The 21,123-nt window shown below is 43.2% G+C and overlaps 1 protein-coding gene across 1 annotated transcript in view; it reads right to left on the minus strand.

Moving 5' to 3' along the window:
* The window catches only part of TBCE (tubulin folding cofactor E), a 77,637-nt gene that overhangs the window by 4,139 nt on the left and 52,375 nt on the right, over positions 1-21,123 (minus strand). Inside the window, exons 8-15 of the mRNA XM_049788997.1 lie at positions 19,780-19,856; positions 17,626-17,721; positions 16,738-16,802; positions 16,585-16,649; positions 15,209-15,361; positions 11,459-11,612; positions 9,175-9,243; positions 7,890-7,949 (exon numbers count right to left, since the gene is read on the minus strand). Of these exons, the coding sequence (XP_049644954.1) occupies positions 7,890-7,949; positions 9,175-9,243; positions 11,459-11,612; positions 15,209-15,361; positions 16,585-16,649; positions 16,738-16,802; positions 17,626-17,721; positions 19,780-19,856 (739 nt within the window). The remainder of the gene's footprint in view (positions 1-7,889; positions 7,950-9,174; positions 9,244-11,458; positions 11,613-15,208; positions 15,362-16,584; positions 16,650-16,737; positions 16,803-17,625; positions 17,722-19,779; positions 19,857-21,123) is intronic.

The following is a 21,123-nucleotide window of genomic DNA, read 5'->3' on the forward strand; positions in this document are numbered from 1 at the left end:
TATGTTTCATAGCATTTGTGGAGCCCCCATGCTGCAACTCTGGGAGCATCTTCTGAGCAAATAGCTGCGAGTAGTATCAACACCAGGGTGACTGGCCAAAAAAGCCAAAAATAAATAAAAATAATAGTAAGAACCATTTCAGTCTGCTAGGTTACAGCTGAGTTTTAGAGACCACTGAACTCAATTCTAAAGAGTTGGGGCCATAGAAAGTACTGGAGGAAAGGCGCTTCCTGCACATGCATGCAGCCAACCTGCTTCAGATCCCCAACACCATATATGGATGGCCCCATGAGGTCTGCCAGGGGTCACTTCTGAACACCACTGCATGTGGTATAGAACCTCCCCCCATATAGGGAGGAAAAGTAATGAGTGCCTATGGGTATGGGTGATGCTTATGTATATACCCTCCTATGTCCTCTATGTATGGATGATCCTAATCTCCGCTTGTTCTACATGATTAATGCAAGAGCATGAGAACAGTGGATGGTCCAAGAGGTAATAAAAATCAGAACTGAGACAGCTCGTGCCATTCATCCCATCAGCCTAAGTCAGCAATCCTGCACACACAAATTAGTCTTGTCTAATGACTCTTAGAGCAAAGGAAAACTTAACAAAGATCTAACAACAACGTTCTTTTTTTTTTTTTTCTTCTGTTTTGTTTGAATTTGGGGCCAAGCCTGGCAGTGCTCAGGGTTAACTCCTGGCTCTGCACTCAGGAATCATTTCTGGTGATGCACAGAGTAGTAGTACTACGAACTGAACCTGAGTCAGCCACATGCAAGGCAAATGTCCTACCTGCTATACTATAACTCTGGCCCTCTAACAACAAAATCCTTGAACATATATTCCTTAGTGGTAACATTCCTAAAAAAAACATTACATGAGTCTGGGAAGTAAAAGGGGAAAACACAAAATCATCCAAAACTAAACAAAAATTTCTTGTCCTAGTTCATTTGTCTTCATAAGTGCCTTCTGAAATTCTTTTTCTTTGTGGGGGTGGGATTTTGGGCCACACCCAGTGACGCTCAGTGGTTACTCCTGGCTATGCACTCAGAAATTGCTCCTGGCTTGGGGGACCAAATGGATCACCTGGGGATCGAACCGTGGTCCGTCCTAAATCAGTGTGTGCAAAGCAGAGGCCCTACCACTTGTGCCATTGCTCTGGCCCCACTTCTGAAATTCTTATGGAACAATAAGCCTCCACAAATAGCTAAGACAAACCTTGAGAAAAAGTAAACAGGAGACATCACTTTCCCCAACTTCAAACTACTACAAAACAGTAGTAATTAAAACAGCACGGTATTGGAATAAAAGCAGGCTCTCAAATTAGTGGAATAGAATTGAATATCTTGAAATATGCTCAGGTATATGAGCATAGGAAACCTCTTTAAGTGGTGCTGGGAAAACAATACAGCTAGATATAAGAAAATGAACTCAGATCTTTCTAACACCATGCACAAAAGTCAAATCAAAATGGTTTAAAGATCTTGATATTGGACCTGAAATCATAGGTTCATAAATGAAAATATAGGAAGAGTTCTGCATGACACTGAAGTAAAAGCATCTTCAAGGATGAAATACCACTGACCAAACAAGTTAGAAACAAAGATAAAATAAAACAAAAAGATAAACAAAATAAGCGTCTGCGCCTCCAAGGAAATGACCAGTAAAAGGACTTCCCACAATTGGTTTAATATTTAATATCTAATGAGGGTCGGAGAGATAGCATCAAGGTAAGGCATTTGCCTTCCATGCAGAAGAACAGTGGTTCGAATTCCGGCATCCCAGATAGTCTCCTGCACCTGCCAGAAGTGATTTCTGGGTGTGACCCAAAAAGAAAAAAACAAGAAAAGAAAAAAAAATGTATGTAAGGCACTGGTAAAGCTTAACAAATATATACAACCTCATCAAAAAAATTGTAGAGATGAGGCCGGGCGGTGGCGCTGGAGGTAAGGTGCCTGCCTTGCCTGCGCTAGCCTAGGACGGACCGCGGTTCGATCCCCCGGCATCCCATATGGTCCCCCAAGAAGCCAGGAGCAACTTCTGAGCGCATAGCCAGGAGTAACCCCTGAGCGTCACAGGGTGTGGCCCAAAAACCAAAAAAAAAAAAAAAAAAAAATTGTAGAGATGAACAGAAACACCTCGGAGAATATATACAGGTAGCCAAAAGGCACATGAAAAAATGCTCCACATCATTAATTACCAGGAAGATGCAAATCGAAACAACAATCCCATCTCACACCACAGAGACTGGCATACATGAAAAAAAAACAAAAATACGGGCTGAGGTAATAGCACAGCAGTTAGGGGTAGGTGTGGCCCAGAAACAACAACAAAAAAGCTACTTGTGTTGGCATGGATGAATGGAGAACGGGTATCTCATCCACTGCTGATGGGAATATCAAGTGGTCCAACCTTTTTGAAAAACAATATGGACATTTCTCAAAACACTAGAAGTTGAGATTTCATTCAATCCAGGATACCACTCCTGAGAACATACCCTAGGGGCCCAAAAATACAATGCAAAAAAATGGCTATCCACGATAGCTAGAATCTAGAAACAACCCAGGGCCGAAGTGTTAGTACAAGTGGTAGGGCGTTTGCCTACATGTGCTGACCTAGGACAGAGCACGGTTCCATTCCCCAGAGTCCCATATGGTCCCCAAGCCAGGAGCAATATCTGAGCGCACAGCCAGGAGTAGCCCCTGAGCATCACTGGTGTGGCCCAAACCCCCCCCCCCCCACACACACACACCTACATAGGAACAATCCAAGAGGCCAAAAACAGATGGGTGTATACAGAAACCATGGTACAGCTATACAATGGAATACTATGCAGCTGTTAGGCAAAAGGAAGTTATGAACTCTGTTTATACATGAATAGACATGGAGAGTATCATACTAAGTGAAATGAATCAGAAGGACAAAGAGGGGCCGGAGAAATAGCATGGAGGTAAGGCATTTGCCTTTCATGCAGAAGGATGGTGGTTTGAATCCTGGTATCCCATATGGTCCCCTGTGCCTGCCAGGGGCGATTTCTGAGCATAGAACCTGAGGGGTATCCCATATGGTCCCCTGTGCCTGCCAGGGGCGATTTCTGAGCATAGAGCCTGAGGGCTACCGGATGTGACCCAAAAACAAAACAAAACAAAACAAAAAAATAGCAGGCTGGGGCTGGAGTAAAAGCACAGTGGTAGGGCATTTGCCTTGCACACAGCCAATCCAGGATGAATGATGGCTCAAATCCCGGCATCGCATATGGTCCCCTGAGCCTGCCAGCCAGAAGCAATTTCTGAGCACAGAGCCAGGATTAACTCCTGAGTACCTCCAAACCAAAAAATAATAATAGGCTGGAGTGATAGCACAATAGGTAGCACATTTGCCTTGCATTGGGGCCAACCAGGTTTGAGCTATGGCATCTTATATGGTCTCCCAAGCCTTTCAGGAACAATTTCTGAGTGCAGAGCAAGGAGTAAACCCCTGAGAGCCACTAGGTATAGCCCCAAAACCAAAAAAATTAACAAAGGCAATACAAATGATGGGGGGTACCATGCAGTTAGGACAGAGAAGGGACTACTATGACAATAATAGTTGGAAATGATTACTCTGGATAAGAACCGGGTAGTCACTGAAAGGAGGTAAAGTGATATACATGATATCCCTTCAGTAACAGTAATGCAAACTAGTATCTAAAAGGGGAAAAAATGGGAGAGATAGAGGAAGGGATGGATGGAGGGGGAGGGAAGTGAGGAAGGAAAAGGGAGAGAGAGTCAGGGAGGAAGAGGAGAAGAGAGAGAGGTATAGTGTCTGCCACAGAAGCGAGCTAGAAGAAGGTGGGGGTAGAAATGGGACAGAAACTGGGAAAATTGGTATGAGAAATGAATGCTGGTGAAGGAATGGGTATTGAAATATTGTATGACTGAAGGTATGGAGGTAAGGCATTTATTTGCCTTTTATGCAGGTCATTGGTTCAAATTCCAGCATCCCATTAGGTCCCCCGGGCATGCCAGGAATGATTTCTGAGCATGGAGCCAGGAGTAACCCGAGCGCTGCCAGGTGTGACCCAAAAAAAAAAAAAAAGCTTAGCATCTGTAACCATATTCACAAACGCAGTTGCCATGTTAGAATTAGGCCTTCTGGGGCCCGGAGAGATAGCACAGCGGTGTTTGCCTTGCAAGCAGCCGATCCAGGACCAAAGGTGGTTGGTTCGAATCCCGGTGTCCCATATGGTCCCCTGAGCCTGCCAGGAGCTATTTCTGAGCAGACAGCCAGGAGTAACCCCTGAGCACCGCCGGGTGTGACCCAAAAAAACAAAAAAAAAAAAAAATTAGGCCTTCTGGGGCCGGCGAGGTGGCGCTAGAGGCAAGGTGTCTTTGCCTTGCAAGCACTAGCCAAGGAAGGACCGAGGTTCGCTCCCCCAGTGTCCCATATGGTTCCCCCAAGCCAGGGACAATCTCTGAGTGCTTAGCCAGGAGTAACCACTGAGCATCAAACTGGTGTGGCCCGAAAAACGAAAAAAAAAAAAAGAATTAGGCCTTCTTCCAGGAGGTCCTGAAACTGAGTATATACCCCTAAAATTTGTAGTATCTTAAGCTTCTAATTTCTGAACAACTTCATTTGTTTGATGTTATCATCCCTAAAGGAACACCCCTAATTTAACAGACTGGACATATAACAGCAAGAGCTGACTAAACCATCTAACATTGTATTAATGACTTCATTAGTGATAATTTTGACAAATTACCACTGTACTTTTTCTTTTTTGTTTCTTCTTTTCCATTTTATTTTTATTTTTTCAGTAACTTTGCTTTCACATATCTGAAACAAATGTATTTTATGATCAACTATGTCAACTATGTGACGCATTTTCTTTAAATAAAAAGTAAAAATAAAAGAACTCTGCAGAGACCTGACTGGTGAGGGATGAAATGTACAAAAGCCCAAAAGTCCACATAATTCAGAATTCAGTTCACTAGGATATGTTTCCTGCTGTATCAAAGATAGTAACACAGGGGGCCGGAGAGATAGCATGGAGGTAAGGCGTTTGCCTTGCATGCAGAAGATCAGTGATTTGAATCCCAGAATCCCATATGGTCCCCTGAGCCTGCCAGGAGTGATTTCTGAGTATAGAGCCAGGAGTAACCTCTGAGTGCTGCCAGGTGTGATCCAAAAACAAAAACAAACAAACAAACAAAAAAATGGTAACACAGAACTCAAGAGCAAATTCAGAGTTGTAGCAAGTCAGCCCCTGAAGAGATTGACTGATCGTGGGATGGAGAATGAGGCCTTTTTCTTCCAGCTCGGAGCACGCATCTGCCACCCTGTCTAGCCCACGGTTCTCAGGAGAAACGGCGGGTAAACAGCTCGCAGACAGTCAGACTCGTGGAAATATTCGCTTTATTCGGAGGACAAAACTGAAGTCCAAAGACTCAGCTTCAGTTCCAGCCAGCAAAAGCCCCCACCTTCCACAGACCCTTGCTCTTATACCCCAGAGTCAGGTACCACCCAATGGTGGGATCAGATACCAACCAATGGTGGAAGCAGAATCAGGTCCTACCCTAGGGTGGGGCCAGAATGCCAGGTCACACCCTAGGGTAGGGCACAATCACCTAATCAGTTTAGGGTGAGCAACATAGTAATCCCCCAAAATATTTACATACACAACAATTTCCCTGTTTGTTTTTAGTAAACAAACAATATTGTCTACAATTATTAAAAGAAAAATTAGTCAATAATAAAAGAGCGGCTGTTTGCATAAGCGCATCACAGGAAAATGTAAAGAAAAACTTCTAACCTAAGCACAGGGTGTCTAAAACCAGAAACATATATCAAGGAATCAACTCCTGAGAAGATAAATCTAAGACGTACATAGATCTTTCGAAGAGACACCAGAAAGGTTGTGTAGCAGGCAAGAAGAAGCACCTTTTCTTTATTAAGTTGTTGCATTAAATAATTAACGATTGAGCTGGATGGCAATGGATGGTGAAGGATTTCTTTCTGCCACCCCAGGCCACGTGGCTCTGCAACCCCATCCAGCCAGCAGATCCCAGGCCCAGGTGAAGGGCGAAATCACTCACTCACAGGCAGGCTTCAGGAAGCATTAACTTTATTCATGCTCTATTCACCACATGTGTGTGGCCTATCTCATAACCTTTTAAGCATTCAGCCATTCTAGGCTACCCTGCGTCTTAACCCTTTCAGCCATCTTCCCTTTGGTCTCCATCCTGGTCCAAGACCAAAAGAGGCAACGACCCAAAAGCCAGAGAGCGCAGCAGGGCAAAGAGGGGCCTGAATCCCCTCGGTCCAAGGCTTACCTAACTTTTCCAAGACCCCTCCCAGGAATGGGCCGGGTCTTGCAGGTAAGGTTACACCTAATGCCCGGTTCCCAAGACCCCTCCCAGAAATGGGTGGGTCTTAGGTATCTACACCAAATCCAGGGTCTCAGGTACACCAACAAGAGTGACTTTCTTTTTTCTTTTCTTTTCCTTTTTTTTTTGGGGGGGGGGGGTCACACCCAGTGGCACTTGGGTTACTCCTGTCTCTTCACTCAGAAGTTGCTCCTGGCAGGCACGGGGGACCATATGGGATGCCGGGATTCAAACTGGAGTCCATCCTGTGTTGACCACGTGCAAGGCAAATGCCTTACCAATGTGATATCACTCCAACCCCTATAGGTAACTTTCTCTAGACAAAAAAAAAAAATTTCTCCCAGCAGGAGACTGAACTTGACCACAGACCCAACATTATTAAGTCCTGAGAACCACTAGGTTTGCACCCTGTCCCACCATAAAAAGATGCATATCACGCAGGGGTTTCCAATCTTCACAAAACTATTTCCTGGGGCGGGAGCAGTGGCACAGCGGTAGGACCTATACTTTGTACGTGGCTGACTTAGGACAGACTTCAGTTCGATCCCCTGGCATTCCATATGGTCCCCCAAGCCAGGAGCGATTCCTGAGCGTATAGCCAAGAGTAACCCCTAAGCATCACTGGGTGTGACCCAAAACAAAACCAAAAAAACCCTATTTCCTAAAGGCTGAGGAAGCAAAGATGAAAGACATTACTGTGAATGACGCCCTAGAACAGGAAAGAAGATGATTCCAGAATTTACTCACAAATCACAAATTTGCTTACTACAAATCCCAAGAACCATCACAAAGTTTATATAAACTGTCTCCACATGAAATGCAAAGTGAGGGCTGGAGAGACAGTGCATGGTCTCCTGAGTACCACTGGGAGTGACCTCTGAGCACTGAGTCAGAAGTCCCCTGAGAACCTCCAGATATGACCCAAAAACAAAACAAAAATGTAATAATAATAAAAAAAAAAAACACCCACACATAATTTTCTTAAGATAATAAAATTAGGGTAGTTTTGAAGCTTGTGAGGGAAAAGGTATTAGACAACTTAAAAACTCACAGGGGGGCTGGAGAGATAGCATGGAGATAAGGTGTTTGCCTTACATGCAGAAGGAGGTGGTTCAAATCCCAGCATTCCGTATGGTTCCCCGAACTTGCTGGGGGCGATTTCTGAGCGTAGAGCCAGGAGTGGCCCCTGAGCGCTGCCGGGTGTGACCCAAAAACCAAAAAAAAAAAACTCATAGGGGCCAGAGTCATTGTACAAGGAGAGCACTTGCCTTGCACATGGCTGACCCAGGTTTGATCCCAGACATCACATATGGTCCCCTCATTCCACCAGGATGAATGCAGGGCCAGGAGTAACCCTTAGCATCACTGGGCATGGCCCCAATTCCTCACATACATACACACAAATCAAACCATAAATAAAAGCTCACAAAGTCCACACTGGCAGATCTGAATGAACTCTTCAAGCCAATTCACACAGGACTCTGATTCAAAAAAAGGAGGAAACACTAGATTTATTCTTACCTGGCAACTGTTTTTCTATGTCACTTTGATCAAGTTGATTAGGATATTTTATCTTCAATGCTATAAGAAAAAAAGGTAATACTAATGAGATCTATAAACAAATTATGCATGCAAATTAGAGAGACTGACAAATGAACCACTGTTCAGTATAACATGGCCTGAATCCTACTCAAGTAATAAACATCTGGGGCCGGGAAGGTGGCGCTAGAGGTAAGGTGTCTGCCTTGCGAGCGCTAGCATCTGACGGACGGACAGCTATGGTCTCCCCAAGCCAGGGGTGATTTCTGGGCGCATAGCCAGGAGTAACCCCTGAGCGTCAAACGGGTGTGGCCAAAAACCAAAAAAAAATGGGCCGGAGAGATAGCATGGAGGTAAGGCATTTGCCTTGCATGCAGGAGGTCATCAGTTCGAATCCCGGCGTCCCATATGGTCCCCCGTGCCTGCCAGGAGCAATTTCTGAGCCTGGAGCCAGGAATAACCCCTGAGCACTGCTGGGTGTGACCCAAAAACCACACACAAAAAAAGTAATAAACATCTTTTACCTTTTTTGTTTGTGCTTGTTTATTTTGGGGCTGCACCCAGAAATGCTCAGGGGTTACTAATTCAAGGGTCACTAAAATTTCTTGTTGGTATGGAGCAATAGCACAATAGGTAGCACAGCTGCTTTCAAGCAACATATAAGGGTTCAAAACCCAGCACCATATATGTTCCCCCAATTCCTTCCAGGAGTAATACCTGAGCAAAGAGATAGCAGTAAGCCCTGATACACTAGATATGCCCCCCAAAATAAACCACAAAAATTAAATTCCTTTTATTCATATTTTACAAGATTACTAACAACAAAAATAAGATTGGCAAGGTTGATGAGACAGTGCTGTGGGTAGGGCACTTGCCTTGAATGCAGCCAATCTAGTTTAGATCCTAGCACCCTGGGCACAGAGCCAGGAATAGCCAGAACTAAACCAAAAACTAGATGGATCAATATTCTGTTATTTTCTCTTTGTACCTTAATATTTTTTTCTAGCAATTTAAAGAGTCAAATTTCCAGATCATGATTTAGTTAACTAAAATACTTCCAACATTTTTAACACCATTCGATCAGTCTTAACAAAACTATAAGCATAAAAACTGGTAAGATATCAAGATAAGATTTCAGATACGTTTGATATTTTAAAACATTTAAAAACTGAAGTACTCCATTTAAAGAAACAAACTCCATTAGGGCTGTCACTGTCTCAGAACTTGACTCCTATAATGAAACTGACTTTTCATGTAAGGTTCTTACTTAATAGTTGGTTTCTGAGCAGGAATGGTTGTGGTGTGTTGAGTTCTCCATCTTCAGGTGCACCATATTCTGTTAAAGAAGTTTTAAAAAGATGGTTGATAAACCAAAGTTCACTGAAAGGAAGAAAAGGGAGCTGGAGAGAAAGGACAAAGGGAAGTAAGTGCTTTGGCCTTGCATTTAGCCAACCCCAGATTGATTTCAGCCATCCCGAGTGGTGGTCCCCAGAGCACCCACCACGAAGAGTGATCAGGAATGGCCCAAAATGGAAAAAAATGGTTTAGATAAACATCAATGCCTTTTCTTTTCCTGGGATAAGGAGAGCATCAGATAGAATCTGCCTCCTCTTACTTGTTACCTCCAGTTTCAGGAGCCAGGCAGTACCTACTTTTCAAGTGTGGTTCCTGTAACAAACCTTACATCTCTGTTCATCAGAGAATGTCCTAACTAACAAGACAAGGTTGTGCTTTCCAAATACGAATAAGACTTATTCAAATGTTTCTGCTTTATTTCTGGGTCCTATTGAGGACACTTTCACCAAGTTTCAGCCAGATCATTCAGGCCAGGCTGGATAGTCAGTAGTACCACGACAACAAACCCAGGCCCCGGCCAAGAAAGCAGTCACTGCAGCAAAATGTAAGGAGAGCAGTGCTCCTACCAGGCCAACATAGGACATTTCTATGACTACACCTTAAGTGTCTGCCTTTCTCTTCTAGCATTCTTAGCAGTGAACAACAAGCATACCTGCAGGGCTCTAGCACACCCATCTCCCTGCCTCCAATAAGTGATTTAGGATTTACCAAAGTGACCAGGAAATTGGGCCAGCTAATGGAGTGAGTCATTTGAAAGCAATTCCCACAGGCGGCTTTTCTTTCTCAAAGATAATATTCCAGCCTAAAGCATGTATGTGGTGAGCTTCTTGCACTAGTAAATATATATAAATGAAAATCGCATAAAATTGAAATTTGGAATAATAATGAAGTCAAAACAAAATCAAAAGTATTTTAGGGACAAAGAGTCCTGAAGCCATAGCTTCAAGTTTGAGGACAGAGACTGGAAAAAAAAACAAATGTCAAAACTGGTAATGTGGGTGAGCAGCAGAGGAGATGCCTAGGAAAAAGTGTTCATCCATACTCATATGAGGTCAGAAATACCTGGGGGCATTGAAAAATACATATGGAGTAGAGAAGAGAGTGCTGGGTTGAAGCGTATGTTGTGCACACAGTGACCCTATTTGACCCTGCCACTACATTCAGTCCCCAGAGCATGGCCAACCAGATGTGGCCCCAAAATTTAAGAAAAAAAAATTTTTTTTTGGTTTTTGGTTTTTGGGTCACACCCGGCGGTGCTCAGGGATTACTCCTGGCTGTCTGCTCAGAAATAGCTCCTGGCAGGCACGGGGGACCATATGGGACACCGGGATTCGAACCAACCACCTTTGGTGCTGGATTGGCTGCTTGCAAGGCAAACGCCACTGTGCTATCTCTCCGGGCCCTAAGAAAAAAATTTTTTAAAACCAATGGTAAGTACACTTTAAAGGGCTCTGAATTTTTTTTTTTTTTTTTTGGTTTTTGGGCCACACCCGGTGACGCTCAGGGGTTACTCCTGGCTATGCGCTCAGAAGTCGCTCCTGGCTTGGGGGACCATATGGGACGCCGGGGATTGAACCACAGTCCATCCTAGGCTAGGGCAGGCAAGGCAGTCACCATAACTCTAGCGCCACCACCCGGCCCCAGGACTCTAAATTTTTCACACTCAGGGGTCCTCAAACGTTTTAAACAGAGGGTCAGTTCACTGTCCTTCAGCCAGATTATAGTAAAAACAAAAATTATGAACAAATTTTTATGCACACTGCATATATCTTATTTAGAAGTGAAGAAACAAAATGGGAATAAATACAATATGTGGCCCGCGGGCTGTAGTTTGAGGACCATTGCTAGATTGTAACCAGTATGGAGAGCAACTGGATTTCCATCTGCCCTTCCAAAAGCAGTGAGTGAATCCTGGTAAGTGCAAAGTGTCTATCTGTCAGAGATGCTTCCTCCTCAGCTGCAAATGTCTCCTAGAAACCTATACACACTTCCAGTTAATTTCTGTTAATTTCTCTTCTCTAGAGACATCTGATTAGTTTTCTGTACTCATCTTCCTAAAGTCCCCCAGAAATAAATGAGGGAGTCCACTTAGGCCCAAAAAGGCCCAAAGGAGGAGGGGGAGACAACATCCAGGATTTCCTTTATAATCGAAGGGCAAACTTCAGCTGAAAGGCTTTCAGCTCATAGAGACATACTTAGACAGAGCAGCTGGTATCTAGGATGAGCTGTAAGAAATTCTTCATTTGGTCTGTTTATTTCTGGATTTTGATGTCCACCAGCCTTTTTCCATTTGTTTCCAAAATTCTTTCGGTAATCAAGCTCAGCTCCCCTCCTTTCCTCTGGAAGAATCTAGATTGTTATAAAATTAGGGGGGAAAAAGCATTTTTAGGGGCTGGAGATATAGCACAGCAGTAGGGCACTTTTGCCTTGCACATGGCCAACCCAGGACTGACGGTGGTTTGAATCCTGGCATCCCATATGGTCCCCCGAGCCAGCCAGGAGTAACCCCTGAGTGCCGCCGGGTGTGACCAAAAAAAAAAAAAAAGACATTTTTATAACGAGTTTTTTTCATAGTGTTCTTCCTCTGGCTACTCTCAGAACAATGACAATGAAAGGGACAAGATGGCCAAGGATGGTCTCTCAGCAGTTGGAAACATATTTTACATTTTGTGAGGTCCTGGGTTCTCTCTTTGGTGCCATGATTTTTTTTATTAAAGAGAAAAGATAATAATTGTATTTTTCTTTTTTTGTTTTGTTTTGTTTTGTTTTGTTTTGTTTTGTCTTGTTTTTGTTTTTGCATCACACCCTGGGTCTGCACTCAGGAATCACTCCTGGCAGTGCTCGGGAGACCATATAAGATGCTGGGAATCAAACCCAGGTCAGCCACATGGAAGGCAAGCACCCTACCTACTGTGTTATCACTAAGGCTCTTTTTTTTTCCACACTGACAGAACCGGGGGAAGAAAGCACTGTGTAGGTAGGGCACTTGCCTTGCATGCAGCCGACCTGTGTTTGTTTGCCTGGGATCCCATATAGTTCCTCAAAGTCCCACCAGGAGTGATCCCTGAGCACAAAGCCAGGAATAAGCAGTGAGCACTTGGGTGTGGCCCCAAAACAAAGCAAAACAAAAACACTGACATAACTCGGGATTTTAAAGAATATTTGCCCTGAGCCAGCTTCTGAATAAAGAGGTGCCAAAGTTCAAGCCAATCACAAAGAATGAGAATAAACTGTGTTGGCGGGGATGTGGAGAGAAAGGAACTCTTATCCACTGCTGGTGGGAATGCCGTCTAGTTCAACCTTTATGGAAAGCGATATGGAGATTCCTCCAAAAACTGGAAATCGAGCTCCCATACGATCCAGCTATACCACTCCTAGGAATATACCCTAGGAACACAAAAATACAATACAAAAACCCCTTCCTTACACCTATATTCATTGCAGCACTATTTACCATAGCAAGACTCTGGAAACAACCAAGATGCCCTTCAACAGACGAATGGCTAAAGAAACTGTGGTACATATACACAATGGAATATTATGCAGCTGTCAGGAGAGATGAAGTCATGAAATTTTCCTATACATGGATGTACACGGAATCTATTATGCTGAGTGAAATAAGTCAGAGAGAGAGAGAAAAACGCAGAATGGTCTCACTCATCTATGAGTTTTAAGAAAAATGAAAGACATTCTTGCAATAATAATTTTCAGACACAAAAGAGAAAAGAGCTGGAAGTTCCAGCTCACCTCAGGAAGCTCACCACAAAGAGTGATGAGTTTAGTTAGAGAAATAACTACATTTTGAACTGTCTTAATAATGAGAATGTATGAGGGAAATTGAGAGCCTGTTTAGAGTACAGGCGGGGGTCGGGTGGGGAGGAGGGAGACTTGGGACATTGGTGATGGGAATGTTGCACTGGTGATGGGTGGTGTTCTTTACATGACTGAAACCCAAACACAATCATGTATGTAATCAAGGTGTTTAAATAAAAAAAAAAAATATATATATATATATATATATAAAAAGTTCAAGCCAGAGGGATCAGCCAGAGACCATCCTGGGGTTGCTGAGAGAGTAAAAGTGAGCAACATCAAAGCAAAGACTCAGCAACAAGAAGAGATATGGGGGGCCGGAGAGATAGCACAGTGGTAGGGTGTTCGCCTTGCAAGCAGCTAACCCAGGACCTATGGTGGTTTGAATCCTGGCATCCCATATACTCCCCCATGCCGGCTAGGAGCGGTTTCTGAGCCAGGAGTAACCCCTGAGTGCCGCTGGGTGTGACCCAAAAACAAAAAACAAACAAAAAAGGATATGGTAGTTCTCTGGTTTACTTTTGTGCCTGTATGCCCACTCCCCTAAAAAAGAGATATACCCAGAATGTTTAACTGTCAGGGGTTTGATCCTCCTGAAGATAATTATAAAAATGCACCACGGTAGGGGCTGAAGTGATAGCACAGCAGTAGGGCATTTGCCTTGCACACAGCCAACACAGAAAGAACAGTGGTTCGATCCCCAGCAATCCGTATGGTTCCCTGAGCCTGCCAGGAGCGATTTCTGAGCACAGAGCCAGGGGTAACCCCTGAGCACTGCCGGGTGTGACCCCAAAACAAAAAAAGTAACAAAAAAAACACCAGGGTAATACTTTACATTTTGAAAAAAATGACAACTGACACCCTACCAGTGATGGCTAACCTTTTTGAGCCTGCGTGCCCAAACTGACACACAAAACCAAAGAATTTCCTCAAAAGTGCCAGCACGTCAATTAAACCTTAATAACAAGATTTCAGTATCTAATAACTAGGAGGCACGCACCACATATCTTAATTGCGGACCTTCCCTCGTGCCAGCTGCAAGGCCTACGTGTGCCATAAGTTTGCCATTGTGGCAAAATATTCAGAATTTTTTTCCAGTGTTTTGATAATGTATCTCCTAGTCAAAAATTATCTAGTCAGAGGCTGGAAAAATACTAAGGTGCTTTCCTTGCAAGATACCAACCTAGATTTGATCCCCCAGCATCCCAAATGGTCCCCTGAGCCTTACAGGAGTGATTCCTGAGATAGAACAAGAAATAAACCCTTGGGGCCGGGCGGTGGCGCTGGAGGTAAGGTGCCTGCCTTACCTGCGCTAGCCTAGGAGACGGACCTCGGTTCGATCCCCCGGCGTCCCATATGGTCCCCCAAGCCAGGAGCGACTTCTGAGCGCATAGCCAGGAGTAACCCCTGAGCGTTACCGGGTGTGGCCCAAAAACCAAAAAAAAAAAAAAAAAAAAAAGAAATAAACCCTTGAGCGCAATTGGGCATGGCCCTATTAAGCCAACAACAGAAGAAATTATCTAGTCCTCTGGCTGAAGTGATAGTTCAGCACAGCAGGTAGGGTGATTGTCTTGCAGCTGTCCTGGATTCGATCCCTGATATCCTATATGGTCTCGAGCCCCCCAGAAGTAATTCCTGAGTACACAGCAGGTGTAACCCCTGAGCATTGCCGGTGTGGCCCCAAAACAAAATAAAAAATGATCTAGTACAGGGATGAAGGTGCTGTCTTGCATGAGACCAACCTTGATTTAATCCTTGATACCATATGGTGTTCCTATTCCTCCTGCCCCAAAAGAGTTTTTCCTGAATGCAAAGCCAGAAGTAAGCCCTGAGCACTGCTAGATATGGCTTAAATATATATATATATATATATATATATATATATTTTTTTTTTTTTTTTTTGGTTTTTGGGCCACACCCGGTGTTGCTCAGGGGTATACTTCTGGCTGTCTGCTCAGAAATAGCTCCTGGCAGGATTTGAACCAACCACCTTTGGTCCTGGATCAGCTGCTTGCAAGGTAAGATAGGCAAGATAGCTGCTGTGCTATCTCTCCGGACCCTTATTTATTTATTTTATCATATATATGTATATATATGATCTGGTTCCTCCTGGTTTTGATGCTTGTGCTCACCTCACATTTGTTTAGGGTTTTCAGTTGACCGATTTTGGCGATGATGTACTGACGAGTGGTCTCTGATGTTTTGCCTTCTTCAGTTAGGGGGTTTCTCATGCAGGACAAAGAATGCAGACTCTGTAACTTATCCAGCTCATTGAAAAATGACCACTGAAATGCAACAACAGAGAACCAATGAAAAGAAACATTTTTCAGTCTGCACTGTTGTTCTATCACCAAAAGAGAAGCAAAAGTCCTTGGTCGTCCCCTGGGCACAGGTTTATATCATGTCCTTCAGGAAGAATTCATTTACATTAAGGTTTTACATCTATACATTTCATTTTCCTCTTAGGCTGCTTCAGTTAAATTAAACTAATTTCTTCTTTTTTTCAATTTTTTTGGGGGGGTTTTGGGTGGCAGGCTTGGGGGACCATATAGGATGCCGGGATTCAAACCACTATCCATCCTGGGTCGGCTGCACACAAGGCAAACACCCTACTGCTGTGCTATCTCTCCGGCCCTGTTCATCAATATTTTTGGTTTTATTGTTTTATTTTTTAAGTCTTGAGCCACAACCTACAATGTTTAGGGCTGATTACTAGCTCTGTGTTCAGATTTCGGGGACCATATGGGGTACATGGGATCAAACCCAGATTGATTGCATGTAGTGCAAATGCCCTACCTGTTATATACCATTACTCTAGTCCCCAGTAATATTTGGATTTATAAGAGAACTCTGAGGAAATAATTTTTTTTGTTTTAAAAAAAATAAGGTGGGGGTTAGGACTAGGGACACACCAGGCTGCACTTAGGAAGAATCAGTTCTGACAAAGCTCAGGAAACCCAAAGTGGTGCCAGGGCTTGGACTCTAACCCAGGTTAGCTACATACAAAGCAAGCACCTCACACACTGATTACTCAGAGAGATAGGAGTCTTTTTGTCCTCTACAATATTTCAGTTAATTGAGCCCGTAAAATCCATTGTGTGTGGAAATCAACATAATGTAGCATATGCTATTAGAAGAAATTATTTTTGTTGTTTTGGTTTTGGTTTTGGGGCCACACATGGTGATGCTCAGGGGACCATCTGTGATGCCGGGGATCAAACTCAGGTTGGCTGCATGCAAGGCAAGTGCCCTAATCACTGTGCATTGCTCCAGCCCCACAGAAGAAATTCTTTTTTTTTTTTTTTTTTTTTTTTTTGGTTTTTGGGCCACACCCGGCATTGCTCAGGGGTTATTCCTGGCTGTCTGCTCAGAAATCGCTCCTGGCAGGCACAGGGGACCATATGGGACATCGGGATTCGAACCAACCACCTTAGGTTCTGGATTGGCTGCTTGCAAGGCAAACACCGCTGTGCTATCTCTCCGGGCCCGCCACAGAAGAAATTCTTACCTGTGATATTTGATTGTCATTTACAACAAGGTATTGCAGAGCAGGAAACATTGACGTTTTGCACCCTAAAGAAAAAAGAAGTAACTTACACAGTAGAAGTCAGAAATCAGCTTTAGGATGGGGTACAGAGAGAAATCTAAGAATCTTACATACCAATTCCAACATCTGGAAAATGCATTGAAGAAATTCCAATGTCAGAGAGGATTAGTTGTTCTAATCTGAAAAATTCAATGTTAAACTTGACAATATAGAACACAAAATGCTATGGGCTATTAACAAGATTTACACTTTTTTCCCTCCTAAACTCAAGATTTTTCATTCATGTGAGATGCTTAGAACCAATAAGTCCAATTTAAGCACTTAAAGTAAACTTATATTTACTTGCATATTTTATACTTATATTTACTAATAGTTATATTCTAATAAACATACCAGTGCCTGAGTGCCAACTATATGCTAAGCTCTTATGGATCTTAAGAGGAAAAAGATATGTCCAGACTCCCAAAAGTTTAAAGATCTGATTAAACTTTTGACTAAAGACTTTTGACTCTAACATCAGGACCAAATTATTCCAATTAAACTAAAAGCTTTTGACAATAGCACTAGGACTAAATCATTCCTTCTTCAATTACCCAGCACAGACTAAGATAGCATCTTACATGGCTCACAAGTAAATGCTCTAAATTCAAATTTCCCAAAGGGAATTACTCAGTTTACAAATATCAGTGTCATTTTTCCACTGAAAATGTGGAAAAATTTGAGGCATATGACTCAGGTGCTAAAATTTTTTTTTTTTTTTTTTTTTTTTTGGTTTTTGGTTTTTGGGCCACACCCGTTTGATGCTCAGGGGTTACTCCTGGCTATGCGCTCAGAAGTCGCTCCTGGCTTGGGGGACCATATGGGACGCCGGGGGATCGAACCGCGGTCCGTCCTAGGCTAGCGCAGGCAAGGCAGGCACCTTACCTCCAGCGCCACTGCCCGGCCCCTCAGGTGCTAAAATTTACTATACAATATTATAAAGTCATTTTAAGACCCAACTACCTGGGCAGATATGCTATCAGAAACAGCTGGCTTTCATCAATTAATCGATTAGATGAGAGATCTAGTACCTTGACCATCTGTAGAACATCAGTTGGCCTGTATGAAAAATAAGATTTTTGCAACATGAATTTTAAACAGCTTATATTAAGGAGATAAAGTGACATTCCCATTAATTAACAATAGTGCAAACCACAGTGTCTAAAAGGAAAGGATAAAAGGAAAGAATGGGGGGAGGTTTAAAAATGTCTGCCCCGGGAGCCAGAGAGATAACATGGAGGTAGGGCATTTGTCTTGCATGCAGAAGGATGGTGGTTAGAATCCCGGCATCCAATATGGTCCCCCAAGCCTGCCAAGAGCGATTTCTGAGCACATGGCCAGGAGTAAGCCCTGAGCATGCCAGGTGTGACCCAAAAACCAAAAAAAAAAAAAAAAAAAGTCTGCTGCAGAGACACACTGAGGGAAGGTGGAAAGAAATTCAGGAATTGGTAAGAAATGTGCACTGTGGGGCCGGGAAGGTGGCACTAGAGGTAAGGTGTCTGCCTTGCAAGTGCTAGCGTAGGACGGACCGGACCGTGGTTCGATCTGCCCGGCATCCCATATGGTCCCCCAAGCCAGGAGCGATTTCTGAGCGCATAGCCAGGAGTAACCCCTGAGCATCACCGGGTGTGTCCCAAAAACCAAAAAAAAAAAAAAAAAAAAAAAATGTGCACTGGTGAAGAGTGGTATACATTGTATGACTTAAACTCAGTCATGAACAGCTTTGTAATCATGGTGTTTAAATAAATTAATAAAAATAAATAAATAACTTCATTTTTCAAAGATATGGCCTACATGGTGTTAGAGAAAGGGTAGAAGGTAGATGGATAAAACACTAAGGAGTCTTAGAAGAGACGGGGATTTCTGTTTTTAAATGTAGGTTTTATTTTGTCTTTTCTGATAGGAGGGGGTTGGGCCACACCCAGAGGAGTTCAGGGGTTACTCCTGGCTCTACATCTAGAAATTATGTCTAGAAGGCTCAGGACCATATGGGATGCCAGGGACAAATCTGGGTCAGTCTTGTGCAAGACAAATGCCCTACCCACTGTGTTATTGCTGCAGAACCACTGTAATCTTATGTCACAATTTTGCCAGATGTTACCAACAAGAGAAACTGGGTAACAGTGACAATTATTTTTTCCATTCCCTTTTTTGGGGAGCTGTAGTAGAAGTAGGGAGTGATATTTCAGCCATGGCTGGCGGTGCTCAGGGGCTACACCCATCCTGTGCTCAGAGGTGACTCCCAGTGGTACTCAGAGGGGTCATGTTGTGCTGGGGATAGAATCTAGACATACCCTTTAGAGGTTACCTCCCCAGCACTCTTTATGTAATTATCTCAAAATAAAAAGTTTATTGGGGAAAAAAATCCCTGCAATTACAGGCCCAGGAATGGCTCTATAGCAAAAGTGCCTGTTTTGCACATGTGAGGGCTTGAGTTTTCAATAAAAATTATCTTCACGGGGCCGGAGAGATAGCATGGAGGTAAGGCGTTTGCCTTGCATGCAGGACGGTAATTCGAATCCCGGCATCCCATATGGTCCCCCGAGCCTGAAAGGAGCGATTTCTTTTTTTTTTTTTTTTTTTTTTTTTTTTTTTTTTGGTTTTTGGGCCACACCCGTTTGACGCTCAGGGGTTACTCCTGGCTATGTGCTCAGAAATCGCCCCTGGCTTGGGTGGACCATATGGGACGCCGGGGGATCGAACCGAGGTCCTTCCTTGGCTAGCGCTTGCAAGGCAGACACCTTACCTCCAGCGCCACCTACCCGGCCCCGAAAGGAGCGATTTCTAAGCGTAAAGCCAGAAGTAACTCCTGAGCACTGCCAGGTGTGACCCAAAAACAAAAAACAAAAAAAAACAAACAAAAAAAAAACCATATATATATATATATATTGAGGCCAGATAGTATAATATAAAGTACAGCAGGTAGGGCATTTTCCATTTGTACGTGTCTGCTGGAGTTTGAATCCTAGTTCCCAATACAGTCCCCAAGCACTGCCAAGAATAAGTTCTAAGAACCTCTAGAAGTGACTTAAAAGCAAACAAACAAAAATTAATATAATTGAGACAAATGTATTCAAAATGATAAAAGTAAAATGCTTATAAGTAACTACTTATTACCTTTCTGAAATGCATATATCGTTAGCTTTCAGGTACAATTCCTGGAGGACTGGCCAGCCAGAGGCGCAATGGAGCAGCTAGAAAGAAAACTCAACTCAGCCTAAAGAGGCATTTGGTAGTTGTTGCTTCCCACATGCTTATGACTGTAACTTCTACATGAGGTCAGTTTAGTATTAAAGTACCTCAGAAACATTCCGTTACAGACTATATTTCAAGCTAGAAATGCTGAACAATAATGTTAACAAGCTGCCTTTTAATATGAGAATATATGCTTGTTGCACTCTGGAACAACTCGGTACCCAGGGATCTTCCCAGGTATATCAGGAACTGTACTTAACGAGAGAACTGGGGATGTTGACATAGCACCTCCTTATTGTTTCCTGTGGCTTCCCCTTAACTAAATTGAACTGTACACCTTTCAGAAGGAAGTCTAAGAGAGAAATGATGAGGCTGTGGCACTTTAAGGGCAGACAGTAAAGAAATACGGTATTTTCCGGTGTATAAGACGACTTTTGAAACAAAAAAAAGTCAACCGAAAATCGGGGGTTGTCTTATACTCCGAGTATATCCCGAAAAATGTTTCAATATGCCGCTAAACGAAAATTGTCTGCGTATTGCCACAAAACGAATTTTTCAACTCAATCCTGCACCAATCACTGCAAGGCTGCTTGAACAGCCTCTCTAACTCAGCCAATCCAAGCAGACTTTTTACGCATGCAAATTAGACAATGTTCTGTACCGAATCTACACTGTCAAAAGCCTGCTCAGATTGGCCAGAGTCAGAGAGGAGGTCTATTACAGTATAACCTCTGAACCTTTACTTGTTGTGATTGGCTCACTGTCGAAGATACAGTTGCAGCACAGGAACATTCTGTCTTATATAGTGAATATAGGCCTAAACCTATGTTTTAACTGTAAAATTAGGGGGTTGTCTTATACACCCTGTCATCTTATACGCCGGAAAATATGGTACTTTTAAGGGAAGTGGCTTGGTAAATGAACTACTTTGCTGGGGATGTATATGGTTCGAAAGTGGAAAACTCTGGTTTGGAATAGTCAGTACACCTACGACAGAAAATGATACCAGATCAACAAGTCCACTTTCAAAATCCACTGTATACACAGTGTAATAGGAGGTGAACCCTGGGTATGGCCCAAAAACAAACAAAAAAAAAGAGAGCCAGAAAAAATAGTATAGTGAGTAAAGTGCTGGCCTTCTATGTGGCTGACCCAGGTTCAATCCCCAACATTGCACATGGTCCTTGAGCACTGCCAAAAATGCACTCCTAAGTGCAGAGGCAAGACCTACCTATGAGCATTGCCAGATGTGGCCCAAGGAGGGAA

This window comes from Suncus etruscus, chromosome 15 (genome assembly GCF_024139225.1).
Source record: "Suncus etruscus isolate mSunEtr1 chromosome 15, mSunEtr1.pri.cur, whole genome shotgun sequence".
NCBI classification, from domain to species: Eukaryota; Metazoa; Chordata; class Mammalia; order Eulipotyphla; family Soricidae; genus Suncus; species Suncus etruscus.